At 39.4% G+C, this 17744-nt stretch overlaps 1 protein-coding gene and 1 long non-coding RNA gene across 3 annotated transcripts; one reads left to right on the top strand and one right to left on the bottom strand.

The window, feature by feature from the left end:
- Positions 1-270: 270 nt before the first annotated feature.
- On the bottom strand, positions 271-1341 carry LOC121803263 (probable CCR4-associated factor 1 homolog 10). The gene is made up of 2 exons (XM_042202948.1): positions 1249-1341; positions 271-1138 (listed from the first exon to the last, which is right to left on the bottom strand). The coding sequence occupies exon 2, from the start codon at positions 1074-1076 to the stop codon at positions 327-329; it is 750 nt and encodes a 249-aa protein (XP_042058882.1). The 5' UTR covers positions 1077-1138; positions 1249-1341; the 3' UTR covers positions 271-326.
- Positions 1342-5099: 3758 nt separating this feature from the next.
- On the top strand, positions 5100-7813 carry LOC121803466. Of its 2 annotated transcripts, none has more exons than XR_006051014.1 (2): positions 5100-7298; positions 7474-7813. It is a non-coding gene; the product is annotated as an uncharacterized LOC121803466 (long non-coding RNA). The 2 variants fall into 2 exon arrangements; XR_006051013.1 differs by having other exon boundaries at positions 5100-7385.
- The last annotated feature ends 9931 nt before the right edge of the window (positions 7814-17744 follow it).

Here is a 17744-nt window from a genome sequence, read left to right as displayed (position 1 = left end):
AGGATTTTAATTATGTCTTTTTATTTTATTTGTAATTTGTTATTTTTATTGTGGTTTTTTTAATGAATTTTAGTATTATGAAAATGTTTTTGTGTAATTGAATTTTATATTAATTGTGCTCGTCCTTGCGGAAGAGCACAGTTGTGGGTGTTGTGCTCTTGCCAGAGAGCAGGCATGAATAGTACCGCCCGGGCCCACAACCGTGCCGCTGGCAAGAGCACGGTTGTGGATGCTCTTATAACTAAAATTCATTCACTAGAACTTGTAGCATAGTGTACAAATGTTTTTTGTTTATTTTGTAATTCTCCCTTCACATACTTCACAATCTACTCTAAACCATGTACCACACCACAATGCTTCTCCACCTCCCCATCAAAGTATATGTCCCTAATCTTGACAAATGCAGCCGAGGTGAGCCTGCTATCCGAACCCGCCTGGTGGGCGACCCCGACCCTCTCCAAACCGAGCGTGTCAGCCAGCCCGGTCAGCCCACCGTGGAGCACCCCGGTGCACTTCATCAGATGCTTGACATCGTAGCTCACCGGAAAATACACTTTCAACAACCTTAAGAAACCTTCCACGGACCCGGGCAGGCTCTTGCCACTCAAAATCTTGAGCAAATACCCAAGATCGTAGCCGCCCTGGAACGTGATCAGCGAGACATTCCCGTTCCCAGCAACCCCAGACGACATCAGGAGATCCCCAAACCTCACCGCGTCAACGCCCTTCTCCATGTTGTGGGCGAAATCGATGCCGCTGTCGCTCAGGAGCTGGATCGAGACCTGCGCGGAGAGGTCCTTGGCCGGGTTGAATTCGCAGAAGTTGAACTGCCAGATGCGGCCGTGAGGAGGCAAGTCGCCCTTGTCGTCGGAGAGTGTTAGCCCCACCTGAATTAGCTTCGTCGAATCCACGTTGATTTTCAATTTCTTGTATTTGGTGGCCTCCTCGGCCGGGAACGGGATGCCGGGGAATTCGGTGTCGAGGCCGATCAAGGGATAATTGTCGATGATTTCCCTGATTGAGTTGAATTCTTCTTCCAGATTGTCAGCGTAAACCTCCCGTATTTCAATAGCCATTTCCACAAACAGAGAATCCCCCAATTTCTTTCAATTGAACACGAGTCTTAAAGAATCATCAGCTGCAACAAAATTGATCCCGAGAATGAAATCAAGAAAAGTGATCTTCGGTTTAGAAGGTGAGAAAACTAATCGAATGTTAAGTGAAACGATTGATTCGGGAAGGAATTACCGCGATCGAGAAAGACAGAGCAACGGGTGTTCAAAATCGGAGTAGAGCGGAAAGTGCAGAGCGAGTAGAAAATCGGAGTGGGAGAGATAAAGAGAGGGAAAAAAAGAGTGACAGAGTTCTTATATATATATGCGAGAGATCGGATGCGATGCGCCTTAATTTTGAATTTTAATTTTGATTACTCTTTTTCGAGATCTCAATTTTTAATGAGAAGACTTGATATATTCGCAATATATACCTCATTATAGTGTAATCTGCCATTAGTTAACATACTTTGACTCAATATCAGATTTTAAGAAACGTAATGGAAAGTGGATTAAAAAATTCGTGAAATATCACATTTTATATACTACTTCCTCCATTGCAATAAATACTAAAACATTTGGTTTTCGACATGGAATTATGTTATGTTGTTTTGTGAGTTATAAAGAGATAATAAAATGGAATAAGAGATATAAAAAGTAGAGATGGTGATGTTTCCATTTTAGAAAATATTATCTATCCTACTAAACATGTGCTCAATGTATAACTAAACATGTGCTCAATGTACTCCGTTTTGTTATTTTGGGGTATCCACAATTTAAGTAAATGGACCCCATGATTGACCTAAGTAAGTGGGGTCCATATTCTACTAGTTCATTTTCTCATTTTTCTTTACAAAGTCAAATAATTTTTCAAATCCGTGTTGAGTCATAATGAATGCGGACGGGGAGAGTATATTTTATTTCAATATCATCTTAATTTTATAATTTTAAAATTTCAAAATAAAACTAAAATTTTTAGAATTTTAAATAATTGAAAAAATTCCAAACACTGCTGACCCTACACAAAATCATACTCCCTTCGTTCTATAATAGTAGAGAAATTTTTTTAGCACGCAATTTTAAAAATAGTATCGAGTGAGTTAAGGAAATAAGGAATAAAGTCTGAAATAAAAAAGACAGAGAGATGAAAAGAGAATAAAGTAATTGAGAATAATATTTATTGATATGAGACATTTTTCACGACCCAGCGTCGTCGTGCACACTCTTCACCACCTTCCATCTCTCTCGGCGCTTCTCTCTTTTCTCTTTCTGTGACATAATCGCCGGCTCCGAAACCCGGGCTGTGATATCCCTGGCGCCGTCGTTGTTACTGCCCGGAGGTGGCCTCACCGTCCCGGCTGGTCACTACACACTGGCGCTGCAGCGCCTTCTCCGGTCACCGGTTCGACGCTCAGCTTGAAAAACTGCTCACGCCCGCGCTCCTTCGCTCTACCCCATCACTTCATCTCTTTCCCTTCTCATATCTCCTTAGCTATTCACCGCTCCGTCACCAAATGTTGCTACCAAGACATTTTATTCTCCCGGGCTCAAACAATTGGCTAGAAAAAAAAATTTTATTTTAGGCACAGAAGATTCTATCATTTTTAATAAACAAACCCAAATTGTTTGAAAAGAAACAAGGATTACACGAAAAGAAGATCCAGCTAAAAAAATTCGCAGTCGTTTCAAGCTCAACTAAAATGTACTAGAAAAAGTCGGGATGTTACATTTCTTAGACACCCCAAAATAAAAGAATGAAACTGTTTTTCGTGGACGGATGGAGCATTATGTATCTAGTTGTGCAATTCCACGCCCACAACATGATACTCCTACTATCATAAGCATTATTCAGTTTGGTAGGAAAATACGAGAAGAAGAAGATTCTTACAGCATGCTTATTCAGATAATATCTTCAAGAATTGACTTAATACAAAATGAAAACATCTACAAAGCAATAGGTCCACTATCATTAAGCATAACTAGCATCTTATTATGGGTGGTAATCAAGTACTATGTTATGAAAAGGAATAAAGTTACAACACACTATGTGTGAATTTCTTGATTTCCATCGCCCAATTGCAGCTAGATGAATTTCGGCTCACACAATAGCACATATCCAAGAACTTTTTTGAGGATGATACAAAATAGAAATAGTTTTTATATTAAGGGGCGGATGTAGTAGTAGGTAGTAATATTACTATAGTACCGAGTACATTTTTATTTTATTATTTCTTCTATTTTATTTCACTTATAAGTGCTCCCTCTTTTCCAACTAATATGGAGATTAAGAAACTGTTTTGAAAAGTAAGAGAGATGAATAAAATAGGAAAGATACAGAGAGAGAAAAGTATGAGATGGAATAAAATATGAGTGATTGGATGTTTTGTTTTTTTGTCAAAAAAGAAAATAACTCAACTTAATTGGGATATCCTAAAAGTAATACGACTCAACTTAGTTGGAGCAAAAGAAGTATTAAATTTCGTTTTAAAGTGGGACCGAGGGAATAAATTTTTAAATATTTGGGTAATGTAATGTAATCATATGACTTCCTCTATCCATCCATAAACTTTTCATTTTGCTATTTTTGTCTGTTCACCAATAAACTTCGTATTTGCTTTTTATTAGTACTTTTGTAATGGACCACACATTTCACTAACTTAATATAACTCACATTTTATTAGTATAAAAATAATATACTCCCTCCGTCCATGAAATATTGTCCAAGTTTAATCGACACGAGTTTTAAGAAATGTGAAGAAAAGTGAGTTGTAAAAGTTAGTGGAATGAGGGTCCACATTTATATATTAATTTTATAATAAAATATGAGTGCAAAGAGTTAATAGAAAGTGAGGTTCATTTAAAAAAACAAATAATAATAAAGTGGATAACTTTTTACGGACAGACCAAAATGACCAAATTGGATAAAATTTCATGGACGGGAAAATATAAAAATAGGATATACCTTTCACTAACTTTTATAACCAACTTTCTATTATATTATTGGGTCAAAATTTATCTTATATTGGTAGACAGAGCAAATATCATAGTGTAAAAGGAAAAGGTAAAGTGGATACAGTTGATTGTAATTATAAACAATTGTCGATCGTGATTATCACGCTCTCTACAAAAACAAATGTGATGTAGATCAGTCACATTACTCAAACTTCGATTAGTAAGCAAATTAAACTAAAATAATGAGGTTGGACGAGTAAATGATTAATATTTCATTCATTCATGAAAAATTGTTTAATTTTTAATATTTTGGGATGTCCAAAAAGCAATTCCATTTTCAAAAATGAGAAATTTCATTTTCATACTTATCCATTTTTTCTCTTTTATCTCTTACTTTTTATTTACTTTTTCTCCATATCTATCTTGTTTTACAAATTTTTCTTCTTCTTTTTCAAACTTTACCAAATTTCATTAAAATTTGTATCATCTATAAAAGACACTATTTTTCTTAGACGAGGGAAGTATTTAGGGATATTGATTCTTAAAACCATGAACTTCTGTCAAATTTTGGTATTTCTCATTAACTTTTAAATTGATTCAAAATATCACAAACTTTACATTCTATTTGTTATTTCCCAACACAAATAAGATATTTTTTTAACAAAAAACTTATTTTACGTGGTCAATCATGAAGTGTTTATGATATTTCTGACCACTTTTTAAGTTCGTGGGATAAAAAGCCATGTAGAAAACTACGTTAGTTTAGTAGTGCCAAATAGGATTAAAAAAATGCACATAAATTAGTCGGATATGGTGATTGATCTGCCATGAGAAATAGCAAACAAAATGTAAAGTTTGTGATATTTTAGACCAATTTGAAAGTTTGTGGGAAATACCAAATTTTGGCCAAAGTTGATGGTTTTAGAGACCAATATCCCAAGTATTTATCTTAGTTTTAATTTTTAGAAATGTAATTACCTAAAAGTTTTGCAAAAAAAAAAGAATTATATAAAAAATATTAGTAATATTTTCTTGAAGTTTTTATTTTTAAAAACAATTACCTAAACGCTTGATAATTTTGATACAAGCAAATTATTGACAAAATTAATTAGTTTCAAAATTTAAGATAAAATTGATAAAATAGCGTGGAAAAGAAAAATGAACCCAAGCTCGAAGACACAAGAGATTAAAATCTTATACAAGTAGTTCGATTCAGTTCAAAAATTTATGCTCGATTGTTTGATTATACACAAGAAAACCCAATTAGTGTTTGTTAGTGATTCCTATGCCGATTCTTGCCAACTATTTCTATCCAACCGCCGGAAACACGTCCGAGCTTCGGCGGAATTCTTGCCGGAGGAAGATACAGAGGCCCCTCCGTCGTATCTATTGCATACAGGTGAACAAATTCCGTGAAATTTTTTTCAGCTCCTTAATGCTGCTTCTCCTTGCTCTCTACCTGTTCGACGAAATGCCCGAATGACGATTGTGTTAATAATACCTGTGTCCTGCTCTTGAATTTGCTGAGCTTAATGTCGATCAACTTGGATTTTCGGCCCCTTGTAGTGTTGAATTCTTATGCTGATTAATCTATGTTTTTCTGTACAAGTTCAATCTACGAATTAGTATAACTATTTTTTGAAGTGGCGATGCGGCTTGCTCTTTTAATATCTCACATGTGTTTGGAATGTGGATGAGTTTGATTTGATTGCTTGTTCTTTGTTATCATCTTAGCTAAATAGAGTTTGGAATTGCTGTGAAATAAAATATGATGATCTTTAACACGTAGGGAGTGCGTCAGTGCTTATTTTTAGGGAAACATAAGTTCGGCAGTTTATGTTGGAGTTTTGTGTGGAAGTCATAGTTTTAGTATTAGAAGAGTTTGCCGTAAAATAATATGCCACACAGCTGCAGATAAGTAACGAACTAGATGATTAAGATACTTGTGTGATTGTTACTCGAACAAATATGAAACTTCCTAATGTAAGTAGAAAAACAAAAGAATCATGGATTCCTATCACGACCTTTGGGGAACATATGTAAATATTTTTCTTGGTCTAGTGTATCCTAAAAGTAGCGGACACAAACAAATTCATTTTGCGGATATTGTTCGAAGTTCATATATAGGTGTATATATTTTTTTCTTGATCAAGTACAGATTTTTTGGAAAAGGGTCCCTGATAGTATATTATTTCAAGCAACCGAACAGAATTTATGGATTCCATCCCCTAACTTGTTTTTTTCGAGAACAAATCATCATAACTCACATTTTGCTAACTAAATTTGAAACTAATGTTTTATGAAAATCTTGATTATGAAATAATCACACCAATTATTGATGAATATCTAAAAAATGAAATATAAAAATAAAAGATATTCTTAAAACACTAATCATGATATAATAAACCCTAATTATAAATTATTTATAAAAAAAACAAAATACTTATCATATGAAATATTGATGAATGGTTGAAAAAGTTATTAGTGGTGTAGAGAAATGGTACACAACAGCTTGTGTATAAAATAAAATATAGGAAAAGAAAACAAAAAAATGTACCAGCACACAGTTTCTCTTTCGTAAAATATGTGCTGTGAAAACCGTTCGGATGGAACTGAGGGAAATAAATCTGCTGGGTTAGAATACTGTGCGGTCAACAATCTTAATTTGTTTTGTAGTTAATGAGTATCATAGAAAATGTAATGGATACAACAATGGCTGAAGCTGGCCCAAATCATTGATTATCAAAGCAATCAAATATATGTATATTTTCATTAGCTACATTATAAATTTGTGATATATGTTATTGCCTAATCCAATATGTTTAGAATTAGTAAGAAGACTTCTTCTCATTGTTCAAGATTGTTCAAAAGCTTGCATACGTAACATCTATCCTCACACGTCACAAGACCTTTATGGCACTTACACTCGCAATCACTGACCCTACAACCATATACGTGTGAACGAGTGCGTATCATTTAGTAAATCAACTGTGATTGTGAAGGATTATAACAAAACAAAAAGATTAAGAAATCCAGGTGGCTTCTAAGCGATACCACTGGCCACTTATTCCAGTCCAATCAACTTTATTCCATGTAACAAAAAGGATTATTGCAAAACAAAGAGATTAAGAGAGCCAGGTGGCTGTGTAGTCCATTGTCTATGCTTCTTCAGAGTGAATGTTTCTATAAATCTAGAGGGCGGAAATTTCTCAGAGAATAAGCATATTTCTAAGGATTTGGAGGCCACAGCTGTCCTTTTTTGTGCACTCTTCGCCAAGATTTATTTCCTTGAAGGTGTAGATCTGTCGTTTAAAGAATTTTAATCACACAGCTATACACAAATGAAGAAAAAATTGCATCTTTTTATATATTTTCATGAAGGTATAAACTTAATTAATGGTTTAGTTTCTCCGTTGTGTAGTTAATGATAGATTATATGTTTGAAATGACTGCATGTTGAATTCCATAGAAGAGAAAGAAGATGATAGGAGTTGGCGGGTCTACAAGAGGGGAAACCGCCAGGTTGTTTGGCCAACCGAGTCAGAGGAAAAAGAGGAAGAATGAAGAAGCAACAGGAGCACAAATCTCGGCTGTAGTTAGGAATTTTCAAATTCAAATTAAGTTGTTACAGTTTCTGTTAGTGATTGCTGATTTTTCTCTAATTGTAAGTCTATATATTGAAGTTCCAAAATACAGAAAAGTATCTTGGGAATTTAGTATTGGACGATCGTAGTATCGTAGGCCTCCTTGTGGGGATTTCCGTTAAGTGTCATTTCATCTCTCATATCAATAAAGCCGAGTTCTTTCAATTGAGTGAGTTTGGGAGTTTATTTCTTCTTCTGCATATTTTATAAGAGCACTTCTTGTGCTCCTCTTATTGCCGGTACCTTTACTCATATCAATTGGTGCGGTGACGATGGTTAGCACTCGAAATACGGACACGCGGCTGGAGGGATTAGAGAAGGTCACCGGAGATTTGGAGAAAAAGACCGAGACATTGACTGCCATGGTTGATGAACTCAATCTCCACTGTTCCAACACGGGTGCGCAAGTTACAACGATTGGAGCTCAACTCGAGACCTTTATGGCGGAGGTCCGAGCCGCCCTCGGCACGGGGTCTTCTTCCAAATCAACAGATCCACCTACGGATGGTGACTCCACCGGAAGCACGACAGCAACAGGGGACAACTCGAACGTCCCCTCGAACCTGTCTATGCCTACGTTTGACGGAACTGATACTTTAGCGTGGCTCGCGCGCGCGGAGCAATATTTCTTGGTGTCAAAAACCTCTCCGGAGAAGCGGCTGGACATTGCAATGGTGGCTTTGGCTGGGCCAGCCTTGCCATGGATGGTTCCTACTTCTGCGACGCCGTCTTCCGGCGCTCAATTGGGAACAATTCAAACGGGAGATAATGAAGCGTTTCGGTGATAAAATGGCTCTGGATGGCTACGAGGCTTTCGCCTCAACCCGACAGGAAGGGTCTCTAGTCGAGTTTGTAGCAGCGTTCGAGGCCCGTCTTGCCCAAATACCGGACCTAGCAGATCACCAATACCTGGGATTCTTCTTGGCAGCTCTTCGCCCAGAGATTCGGATGCACCTGAAGGCAGCGCAACTTACTTCTTATTCGGATGCAGTGCAAATGGCTTTACAACTGGACCAGCTCTCCGGTACTCATCAGGCGAGTAAACCTCTTTCAACCGCGGTTCTGCCGCCTCAGGGCATGTCTCGCCCAAACTCGAAAGGTTTCTCCCCGACGCCGGCATCGTTTTCTTCTTCGGGATCTAACCGCCCCAAGCGTTTCCGGAATATATCCTCCGAGGAATATAAAAAGCACATAGCCGCGGGCACCTGTTTCAAATGCGGCCTCAAATTTGGCCCCACTCATCGCTGCCCCCGAAGACTCTCAACGTTCTTGTCATCGACGACGATGATCCTATTTACGACGCTGTGGAGCCCGAGAACCAGATGGATCATGGGACCGATCTGGAGCTCCAGCTTTCGGAACTATCTTGCAACGGTTTGGATACCTCCCGCACTATGAAGCTGTACGGCGACATCGAGTCCAATAAGATCCTAGTCATGGTCGACAGCGGGGCGAGTCACTGTTTCATCTCAGATCAGCTGGTCAGACGTCTGCAACTTCCGATCACGCACACGACACCCTACTCGGTCACGCTGGGAAATGGCTCGTCAGTCGGCGCTTCTGGCATCTGCCACGCCGTGCCTCTTCGGTTGACATCTGAAAACTTTTCCTTATCCTGTTACGTATTTCCATTGAGAAATATTGATGTTATTTTGGGAGTCTCTTGGCTGGAAACACTGGGCTACGTGATCGCGAATTGGAAACAGTCAACTATGCAGTTTCGTGTCGGCGATCGGTGGGTGCTGATGGAGGGCGATCCATCCCTTACTCGGCGGGCGTGCTCTTCCTCTGACATTAATAGGCTAGAGGATGGTGACTCGTGTTGGGTCCTGCGCTCTTTGGAAGCCCCAAGCCTCACGACAGAATTCGGGGTAGAACCTTCACTATCACTGGCCGAGCGGGATCAGCTGCGATCAGTGGTGGACGAGTTTCCGCGTGCCACCCGCCCAACGTCGACACTGCCACCTCATCGCCAAACCGACCACCAGATACCGCTGAAACCAGGCTCACAGCCAGTCTCCGTGCGGCCTTACCGTTACAATCACACTCAGAAAGATGAAATGGAGCGTTTGGTTGCGGAAATGCTCGACTCGGGCGTTATACAACCAAGCACCAGCCCCTACTCCAGCCCGGTGTTGCTAGTGAAAAAGAAGGATGGGTCGTGGAGATTCTGTGTCGATTACAGGGAATTAAATAAGTGCACCGTGCCAGATAAATACCCGATCCCAATTATCCAAGAACTCCTTGACGAGCTACATGGTTCCTGCTGGTTTAGCAAGCTCGATCTGAAGGCCGGGTACCATCAGATCCGGGTGGCCGCCCCCGATGTGCACAAGACCGCCTTCCGTACGCACTCAGGCCACTACGAATTCCTCGTAATGCCATTCGGCCTAACAAACGCCCCCGCCACCTTCCAAAGTCTAATGAATGAAATCTTCAGACCTTTTCTCCGTAAGTTCGTCCTGGTTTTCTTCGATGACATTTTGATCTACAGCGACTCTTGGGACGTGCACTTATCTCACCTTCGGCTGGTTTTCACCCTCCTCGAGGACCACTCTTTGATAATTAACCCAAAGAAGTGCCTCCTTGGGCGGCGCCAAGTGGAGTATCTCGGTCATGTGGTGTCAGCGGCAGGGGTGAGCATGGACCCCTCCAAGGTCTCTGCAGTACTTCATTGGCCAACACCCACCAGTTTAAAAGGAGTTCGGGGTTTCCTCGGTTTAACAGGGTACTATCGGCGTTTCGTCCGTGACTATGGCAAAATCGCGGCACCCCTGACTCAGCTCCTCAAGAAGCCGATTGACTCCACCAGCAAGACGAAATGGACATGGCCCCCCGAAGCGGATCAGGCTTTCCACACCTTAAAAACGGCCTTGACATCAGCCCCGTTGCAGAGGATGCCTGATTTCTCCAAGGACTTCGTTATTGAATGTGATGCATCGGGTCATGGGTTGGGGGCGGTCCTTATGCAAGATCGGCAGCCCGTTGCCTACTTTAGCAAGACCTTATCGGGGCGTTGGCTTGCAAAGTCGGCATACGAGAAGGAGTTGATGGCTTTGGTGCTCGCTATTCATCACTGGCGTCCTTACCTGTTGGGTCGTCGCTTCATAGTCCACACCGACCAAAGGAGCTTAAAACACCTCCTGGCGCAACCTTTATCCACACCGGCTCAACAGAATTGGGCTGCGAAATTGCTCGGATATGACTTCTCCATCGTCTACAAAGAGGGAAAGACGAACCGGGCGGCAGATGCTCTATCTCGGCGGGACGACGATGGGGTAGAATTCTCGGCTATTTCCCGACCGAGATGGCCTGATTGGTCGCAGGTCCAGTCGTCCCTAGCCACAGACCCAGCTCTGTCCAAGATCAAGACTGATCTCGAACTAGGCAAGCAGGGACCGGCCCACTATGAATTAATCCATGGCATACTCTTCTATAAAGGGCGCATCGCTGTACCAGCCAACTCACCTTGGATTGCGCAGTTAATTGCAGAGTTCCACACCACCCCCGCTGGCGGTCATGCAGGGGCATACCGTACCTACCGACGCCTTGCCTCGAACGTGTACTGGCCGGGAATGATAAAGCATATCACACACTTTGTGGCTGCTTGTGCAACTTGTCAGAAAAATAAAATTGAAACCCAAGCGTCCGCAGGCCTCCTCGTCCCGCTTCCTGTTCCAGAGCGCGTTTGGGAGGATCTGAGCATGGACTTCCTGTCGGGCCTCCCTAAGTCCGGCGGCGTCGACTGCATTTTCGTCATCGTGGATCGTCTCTCGAAGTACGCCCATTTCATCGCCCTTCGCCTCCTATTCTCGGCCAAGCAAGTCGCTGAACTTTTCACTAAAGAGGTTGTTCGTCTGCATGGAATCCCAAGTTCCATTGTTTCGGATCGCGACCCTATTTTTCTGAGTTCGTTTTGGCGCGAATTATTCCGGGCGACTGGTACCAGACTGAGGATGAGTTCAGCGTATCACCCGGAGACGGATGGCCAAACCGAGGTGCTAAATCGATGTCTACAAACTTACCTGCGTTGCTTTGCATCCGAGCGCCCTAAACAATGGCACAAGTGGCTTGCATGGGCAGAATATTGCTATAACACGAGTGCCCACTCCGCGTCGGGAACCACCCCTTTTGAGGTAGTCTATGGCAGACCCCCGCCCACGCTGCACAGTTTTTTACCTGGAGAAATTCGTGCCCAAGCAGTAGTGGACTCCCTCCGGTCTCGCGACGAGGCACTGTCCTTGCTCAGGCGACATCTGCTCCGCGCACAACAGCGAATGGCTGCATCAGCAAACAAACACCGTAGAGACGTGGAGTACGCAGTGGGCGACCTAGTCTATCTAAAGTTTCGTCCTTACCGCCAGTCATCCCTCTTCCCAGCTCCTAACCGAAAGCTAGCTCCCCGCTACTATGGACCCTATCCGGTGGAAGCTCGCATAGGCGAAGCAGCCTATCGCCTTAAACTACCCGAAGGCTCTCGCATACACCCGGTATTTCACGTCTCATTGTTAAAGCGGGCGATTGGCTCTGCAACGCCGGACGGCGAACTTCCGGAGGTCTTGCTGGATGCTGAGCCACCGTTTCTACCCGAGGAGGTCCTGGGAGAACGAATGGTCACACGGGACGGGAGCCAGACACCTCAATTACTAATCAAGTGGTCGGGCAGTCAGTCGACGAGGCCACATGGATGGATACGGCGGACTTTACAGGACAATTCCCTTACTTCCGCCTTGCGGACAAGGCTGTTTCGCCGATCCGGGCAGTTGATAGGAGTTGGCGGGTCTACAAGAGGGGAAACCGCCAGGTTGTTTGGCCAACCGAGTCAGAGGAAAAAGAGGAAGAATGAAGAAGCAACAGGAGCACAAATCTCGGCTGTAGTTAGGAATTTTCAAATTCAAATTAAGTTGTTACAGTTTCTGTTAGTGATTGCTGATTTTTCTCTAATTGTAAGTCTATATATTGAAGTTCCAAAATACAGAAAAGTATCTTGGGAATTTAGTATTGGACGATCGTAGTATCGTAGGCCTCCTTGTGGGGATTTCCGTTAAGTGTCATTTCATCTCTCATATCAATAAAGCCGAGTTCTTTCAATTGAGTGAGTTTGGGAGTTTATTTCTTCTTCTGCATATTTTATAAGAGCACTTCTTGTGCTCCTCTTATTGCCGGTACCTTTACTCATATCAGAAGATCTGGTAAGTTGATGTTGTTTGTGAAATAATTGTCTGAATCAATGAAGTTCACATTAATGCTTTAGCAAATAAAGTAAGAGAGAAAACAAAAATGACTACGGAAAAGTAAATGTGGAGCAATCGCTGAAATTGAGATTCTTGATTTTATTTTTGATAACATTTATGAGTATTTTAAGTTCATATATTTTGATGATAATTCTGTAGTCATGTTTTCTATTGACAAGTTTATTTTAAAAATGATGTAGCAAGGATTAAGTTCATGAATCAGTGCTCTTTTTGCTGTATATTACGCAAAACGTCGATTTTTAGTTAGAGCGCTTGGATGTAATGGTGTCGCAGATGAGAGTGTGGGACTGTTTTTCTTTTCCCCAATTTTTTTTATTATTATTCAATTGTATGCATATTTTATACTCTCCTGCTTGTATATTTCCAAATAAACAATTCAGGGATCAGTCCTTTAATGGCAATATTGGATGCAAGATTCTAATATTTTTACTCATTTTCACAATTAGTTTTAATGAGTAACAATTGATAATTTTTAAGTTTTAACCCTGTTTGAGTAATCACTTCTGTCATCCTAAGTATTTCCAAGTATTTTCCATTTACAAGTTGTCATATAAAACACCTCATTATTTTCACTTCTGTACATATTTTGTTTTGCATATATATAGTGCACACACATTTTAGTTCATGAATTTTTGGGGTCCTATGCCAGATGAGATGAATTTGATGCTAGTTTTCTCAATAAAATTTGATGAGTTAAAAAATTTACAGGTCAGCATTCTCTGTTCTCAGTCAAGCGTTCCCAGTTGCCTCGGAAATGGATTCAGATCGGACATCCAACAACAGCTTCTGGACAATGGGGGTGGATGATGCTGCATCAAAGGATGCACGCACATCTTTGGATTGGACAAGGGAGGAGGACAAGGCATTCGAGATTGCTCTCACAACCCACTATAATGAGGCTGATATGTGGGGTAAGATCGCATTGGCAGTTCCTGGGAAAACAGTTCAAGATCTAAAACTCCACTATGTTGTGCGAAAAAATAATTTAAATCGAGAAAGTTATATGAGTTTTAAAGTTATATGATATTTTTTAAAAGTTAGTTAAAACTAATTTGTTGTAAATAGACATTAATACTCTTATTGACGTTTTTTTATTGATAGTGTTGACATTTCAGGACTGATGATCTAAAGCCTTAATTTGAATATCTAATGACTATTGTTTAATTGTAGTTAGCAAATAATTATTGAGTTGGCCATATAACACTCCCCATAGAGTAATACTATATAACTACGTACAAATCATAATTTTGATTAATAAATTTTACGTGATAATTAATGTATACTATAATTCTAGTTCAATAAGGATCTACTCTATATCTAAATATACATAAATGTTTTTGCTTATTTTTAAAATATAAAAGATTTAATGACTAAATATAATCTAATTGTAGTAATAATTTTATTCAAAACTTTGACGTTTATACTTCCTTCTTCCATAAAAATTAGTCTCATATTGTTATTTTGGGTTGTCCACTCTCCAAAAAAGAAGTCAAATTTTTAAAAGCGGAAAATTTCTCTTATATTTAACTCATTTTTTTCCATCCTTCTTAATTTATTTATTTTTTTAATTTTTCTCTTAGTTTTCCAATTTCTTATTAAAATCTGTATTATCCACAAATGAGACTATTTTTTATGAACAGAGAGTATATTTATCTCGGGATTACTCTCTCCGTTCGCCATTACTTGTCATTAATTTTTTACTACTTTTGGTAATGGACCCACATTCCACGACTCATTATCACTCACATGTTAATATAAAATTAATATAAAAAATAGAACCCTCGTTCCACTAATTTTTTTTCACATTTCTTAAAATCCATGCTGAGTCAAATTAAGACACTTATTGATGGACGGACGGGATTCTCGCCACAGCACACCTCACTGTGGTAGAAAACGGTGTCGCTCTGTTTGTATTCATCTCCCTTTTAATTCTTTTATTTTCTTTCATTGTTCTGGTGGAGCGTATTCCAATATACTAGTAGACAAAATAAATTTGTTCAAAAACTCTTTCTTACAAACGTCACCGTTTTGCAATCCAACTCAAACTTCCAACTCTCGCTGCACTATCCAATCCACATTAGTCAATAAACAATTATTTTAATTAACGATTAATATTGAACTACGCATACTTTTTTTTTGCATAATTTAGTTTACTAATTAAAATTTCATAAGTTTATATTCAGTTGCATGGTCATTGAAATTTTATTTAATTAATATAATGATAAATTTGTAATATCTATGAATATTATCATAGTTGGATCTTATTGGTTGCAATTGAGAGTTATTTCAATTCTAGTTATAATTTATTTTAACTAAAAATTTATCAAATCCAAAAAGTCGTTTTATATTTAAATTTATTAACCTCAATTATACATATATTACACTAAAAATTAATATAAAAAATAATTGAAACTCCCTTTGTATGTTGATAACAATATGACGTTGTGTTTTGACAAAATGAATTCATTATATTCGGAGTGTTAATTAAAATATGTTGATTTATGTAAAAATGATGTAGTTTTGTTAAAGGGCTGCAATATGTGGATTGTAAAAACACATTAATTCATTATATTAAGTAAAAACACTATTCAACAAAATATTAAATAAATATGATTTCATCAGAATCGGTGTGGACAGTAGAGTAGGTAATTAACTTAAATCATTGATATTGTTAGGCCATTAGGCTATCCACAATGGCGCCTAGCGCACCGCCTAGCCGAGCGCCGGCGCTAGGCGGTCGCTAGGCGAACCATTGCAGCTTCCGAAAACCGCCGAGCGGTTTTTCGGAATTAAAAATCGCCTAGCGCTAGGCGGTCGACGGGCGCTGGGCGATCCGCTCGGCGCCATTGCAGCGTCGGGATCGCCCAGCGCATCGCCCAGCGGTTTTTTTATTTTTTTTGTTTTTTAAATTTTCGAGACACTATATATACGCGATTTGCACTTCATTTTCATTCGCACAACTTGTATTAACGAGTACTCTCTCTATTTTAAGTAATGTACTTTTTTTAAGTAATGTACTTTTTTTTAATGTAATTTTTATTATTAATGTACTTTTTTAAAATTTTAGTACTTTTTTAAATTTATTGTACTTTTTTAATTTATTGTACTTTTTTTAAAATTAAAATAGTATTATTAATGTTTTCCGTATATGTCTCGTAAATTAAATTCCGTATATTGTGTTATTAGTGATGTGGCTATTGATGTGGCTGGGCTATTTATGATATGGCTAGGCTATGACTGAGCTATTTCTGATGTGACAGGAGGATTTTTAGTATTGATGATGTGGCAGGAGGAGTTTGTGGCTGGGCTATGGCTGGGCTATTGCTGGGCTATCACCACTGTAGATACCCTTAGCAATGGGGCGTCCTAAGGCGCGACACGTCATCAGTTTTATCCTCCTATCCCCACCTGCAATGTGGCGCCTTAAGGCGCGCCCTATGGTGCGCCCTATGAATTTTCATTTTATTTGAATATTTAAATAACAACAAAAAATGGGAAAAAACTTCATTTCATTTATAGAAATTAATACATTACAATACGAATTAAAAAAATACGCAAACTCGGCGACGGCGGTTACTGGCCCACATTTCTTCAATCATGTCGTTCATGAGCTGAACATGGTCTTGTTGGTTGCGCATTGAGGCCTGTCTAGCTAGAACCTCATTGAAGCCCGGCGGTAATCCTCTAGCGGGGGGCTCGGTCGCCGTGCTGGACGAGCTAGATGCACCGTCATCATTGTTCCAGTCGGTGATGCTCACACCCTCATGCTCGACTATCATGTTGTGCATTATTATGCACGCATATATGACATTGGCGATGATTTCCTTGAACCAGAGACGAGCCGGTCGATCCCGCAGTGGGGCGCCCGATGGCGCGGACGATGGTCTATCGTCCGCTGGATCGTCCGCCGATCCCACAATGGTGCGGACGATAGGCTATCGTCCGAGACGAAGGGCGGGCCCTATGCATCGGCCGCGAACGTAGGGCGCGGACGATGGTGGCCACCCACAATGTGGGCATCGTCCGCGCCCGAGGACGATGGACGCCATCGGGCGCCACATTACGGGTGGCCTTACCACAGCAAATATTAACTTAATTGAAAATGCTTAGTTGAAAAGTCAAAGGGCTGCAATAATGTGGATTGGTTAGTGCAGCGAGAGTTGGAAGTTTGGATTGTAAAAAATGAGACAAACGGTGACGTTTCACGGCACAGCAGCCACTGCTATGATCCCACCACAGCGGGGATCCACCCCATATATGTTATATTGCTAACTAAATACTTAATTGCTAACTATAATTAAGTAATAGCCATTAAATATTCAAATAAAAGGCCTAGATCATCAGTCCCGAAATATCATTACGATTAATAAAAAACATCAATAAGGATATTAAGGTCAATTTACAATAAATTAGTTATAATTAACTTTTTAAAAATATCTCATAACTTTAAAACGCATATAACTTTCTCGATTTAAATTATGTTTTCGCACAACATATATCAAATTAAAAATAACTTCATATGAATTCTAACGAGATCTCACTTTCATATGTTCCAATATAAAAATTGAAAAAAATTTCAAAAAATTTCAATTTTTTTGTACAACAACAAATATCAACATAATATATAAAATATGTCACTATAATACATGTCGAATGTCTATATAAGCAATGTGTTAACATTCTCAACTCATTGCGTTGACTTTCTTAAAGCATTGTATTGATATTTTCGAAACACTATGTTGACATTTTCATAAAAACCCTAATTTGGTAGTTTTTTTTTTATCTTTTTCTATTTAATTAATAAAAATGAAAATTACACGTGGCAAATTTTAGACCACAAG

The sequence above is a fragment of the Salvia splendens genome, chromosome 5, assembly GCF_004379255.2.
Source record: "Salvia splendens isolate huo1 chromosome 5, SspV2, whole genome shotgun sequence".
Classification (NCBI taxonomy): domain Eukaryota; kingdom Viridiplantae; phylum Streptophyta; class Magnoliopsida; order Lamiales; family Lamiaceae; genus Salvia; species Salvia splendens.
The sequence above is the reverse complement of the archived record's forward strand: the minus strand, read 5'-3'. Positions and strand labels throughout refer to the sequence as shown.

Coding starts and splice junctions, on each gene's coding strand:
- LOC121803263 (XM_042202948.1), bottom strand. CDS start 1,076: ATGGCTATTGAAATACGGGAGGTTTACGCTGACAATCTGGAAGAAGAA.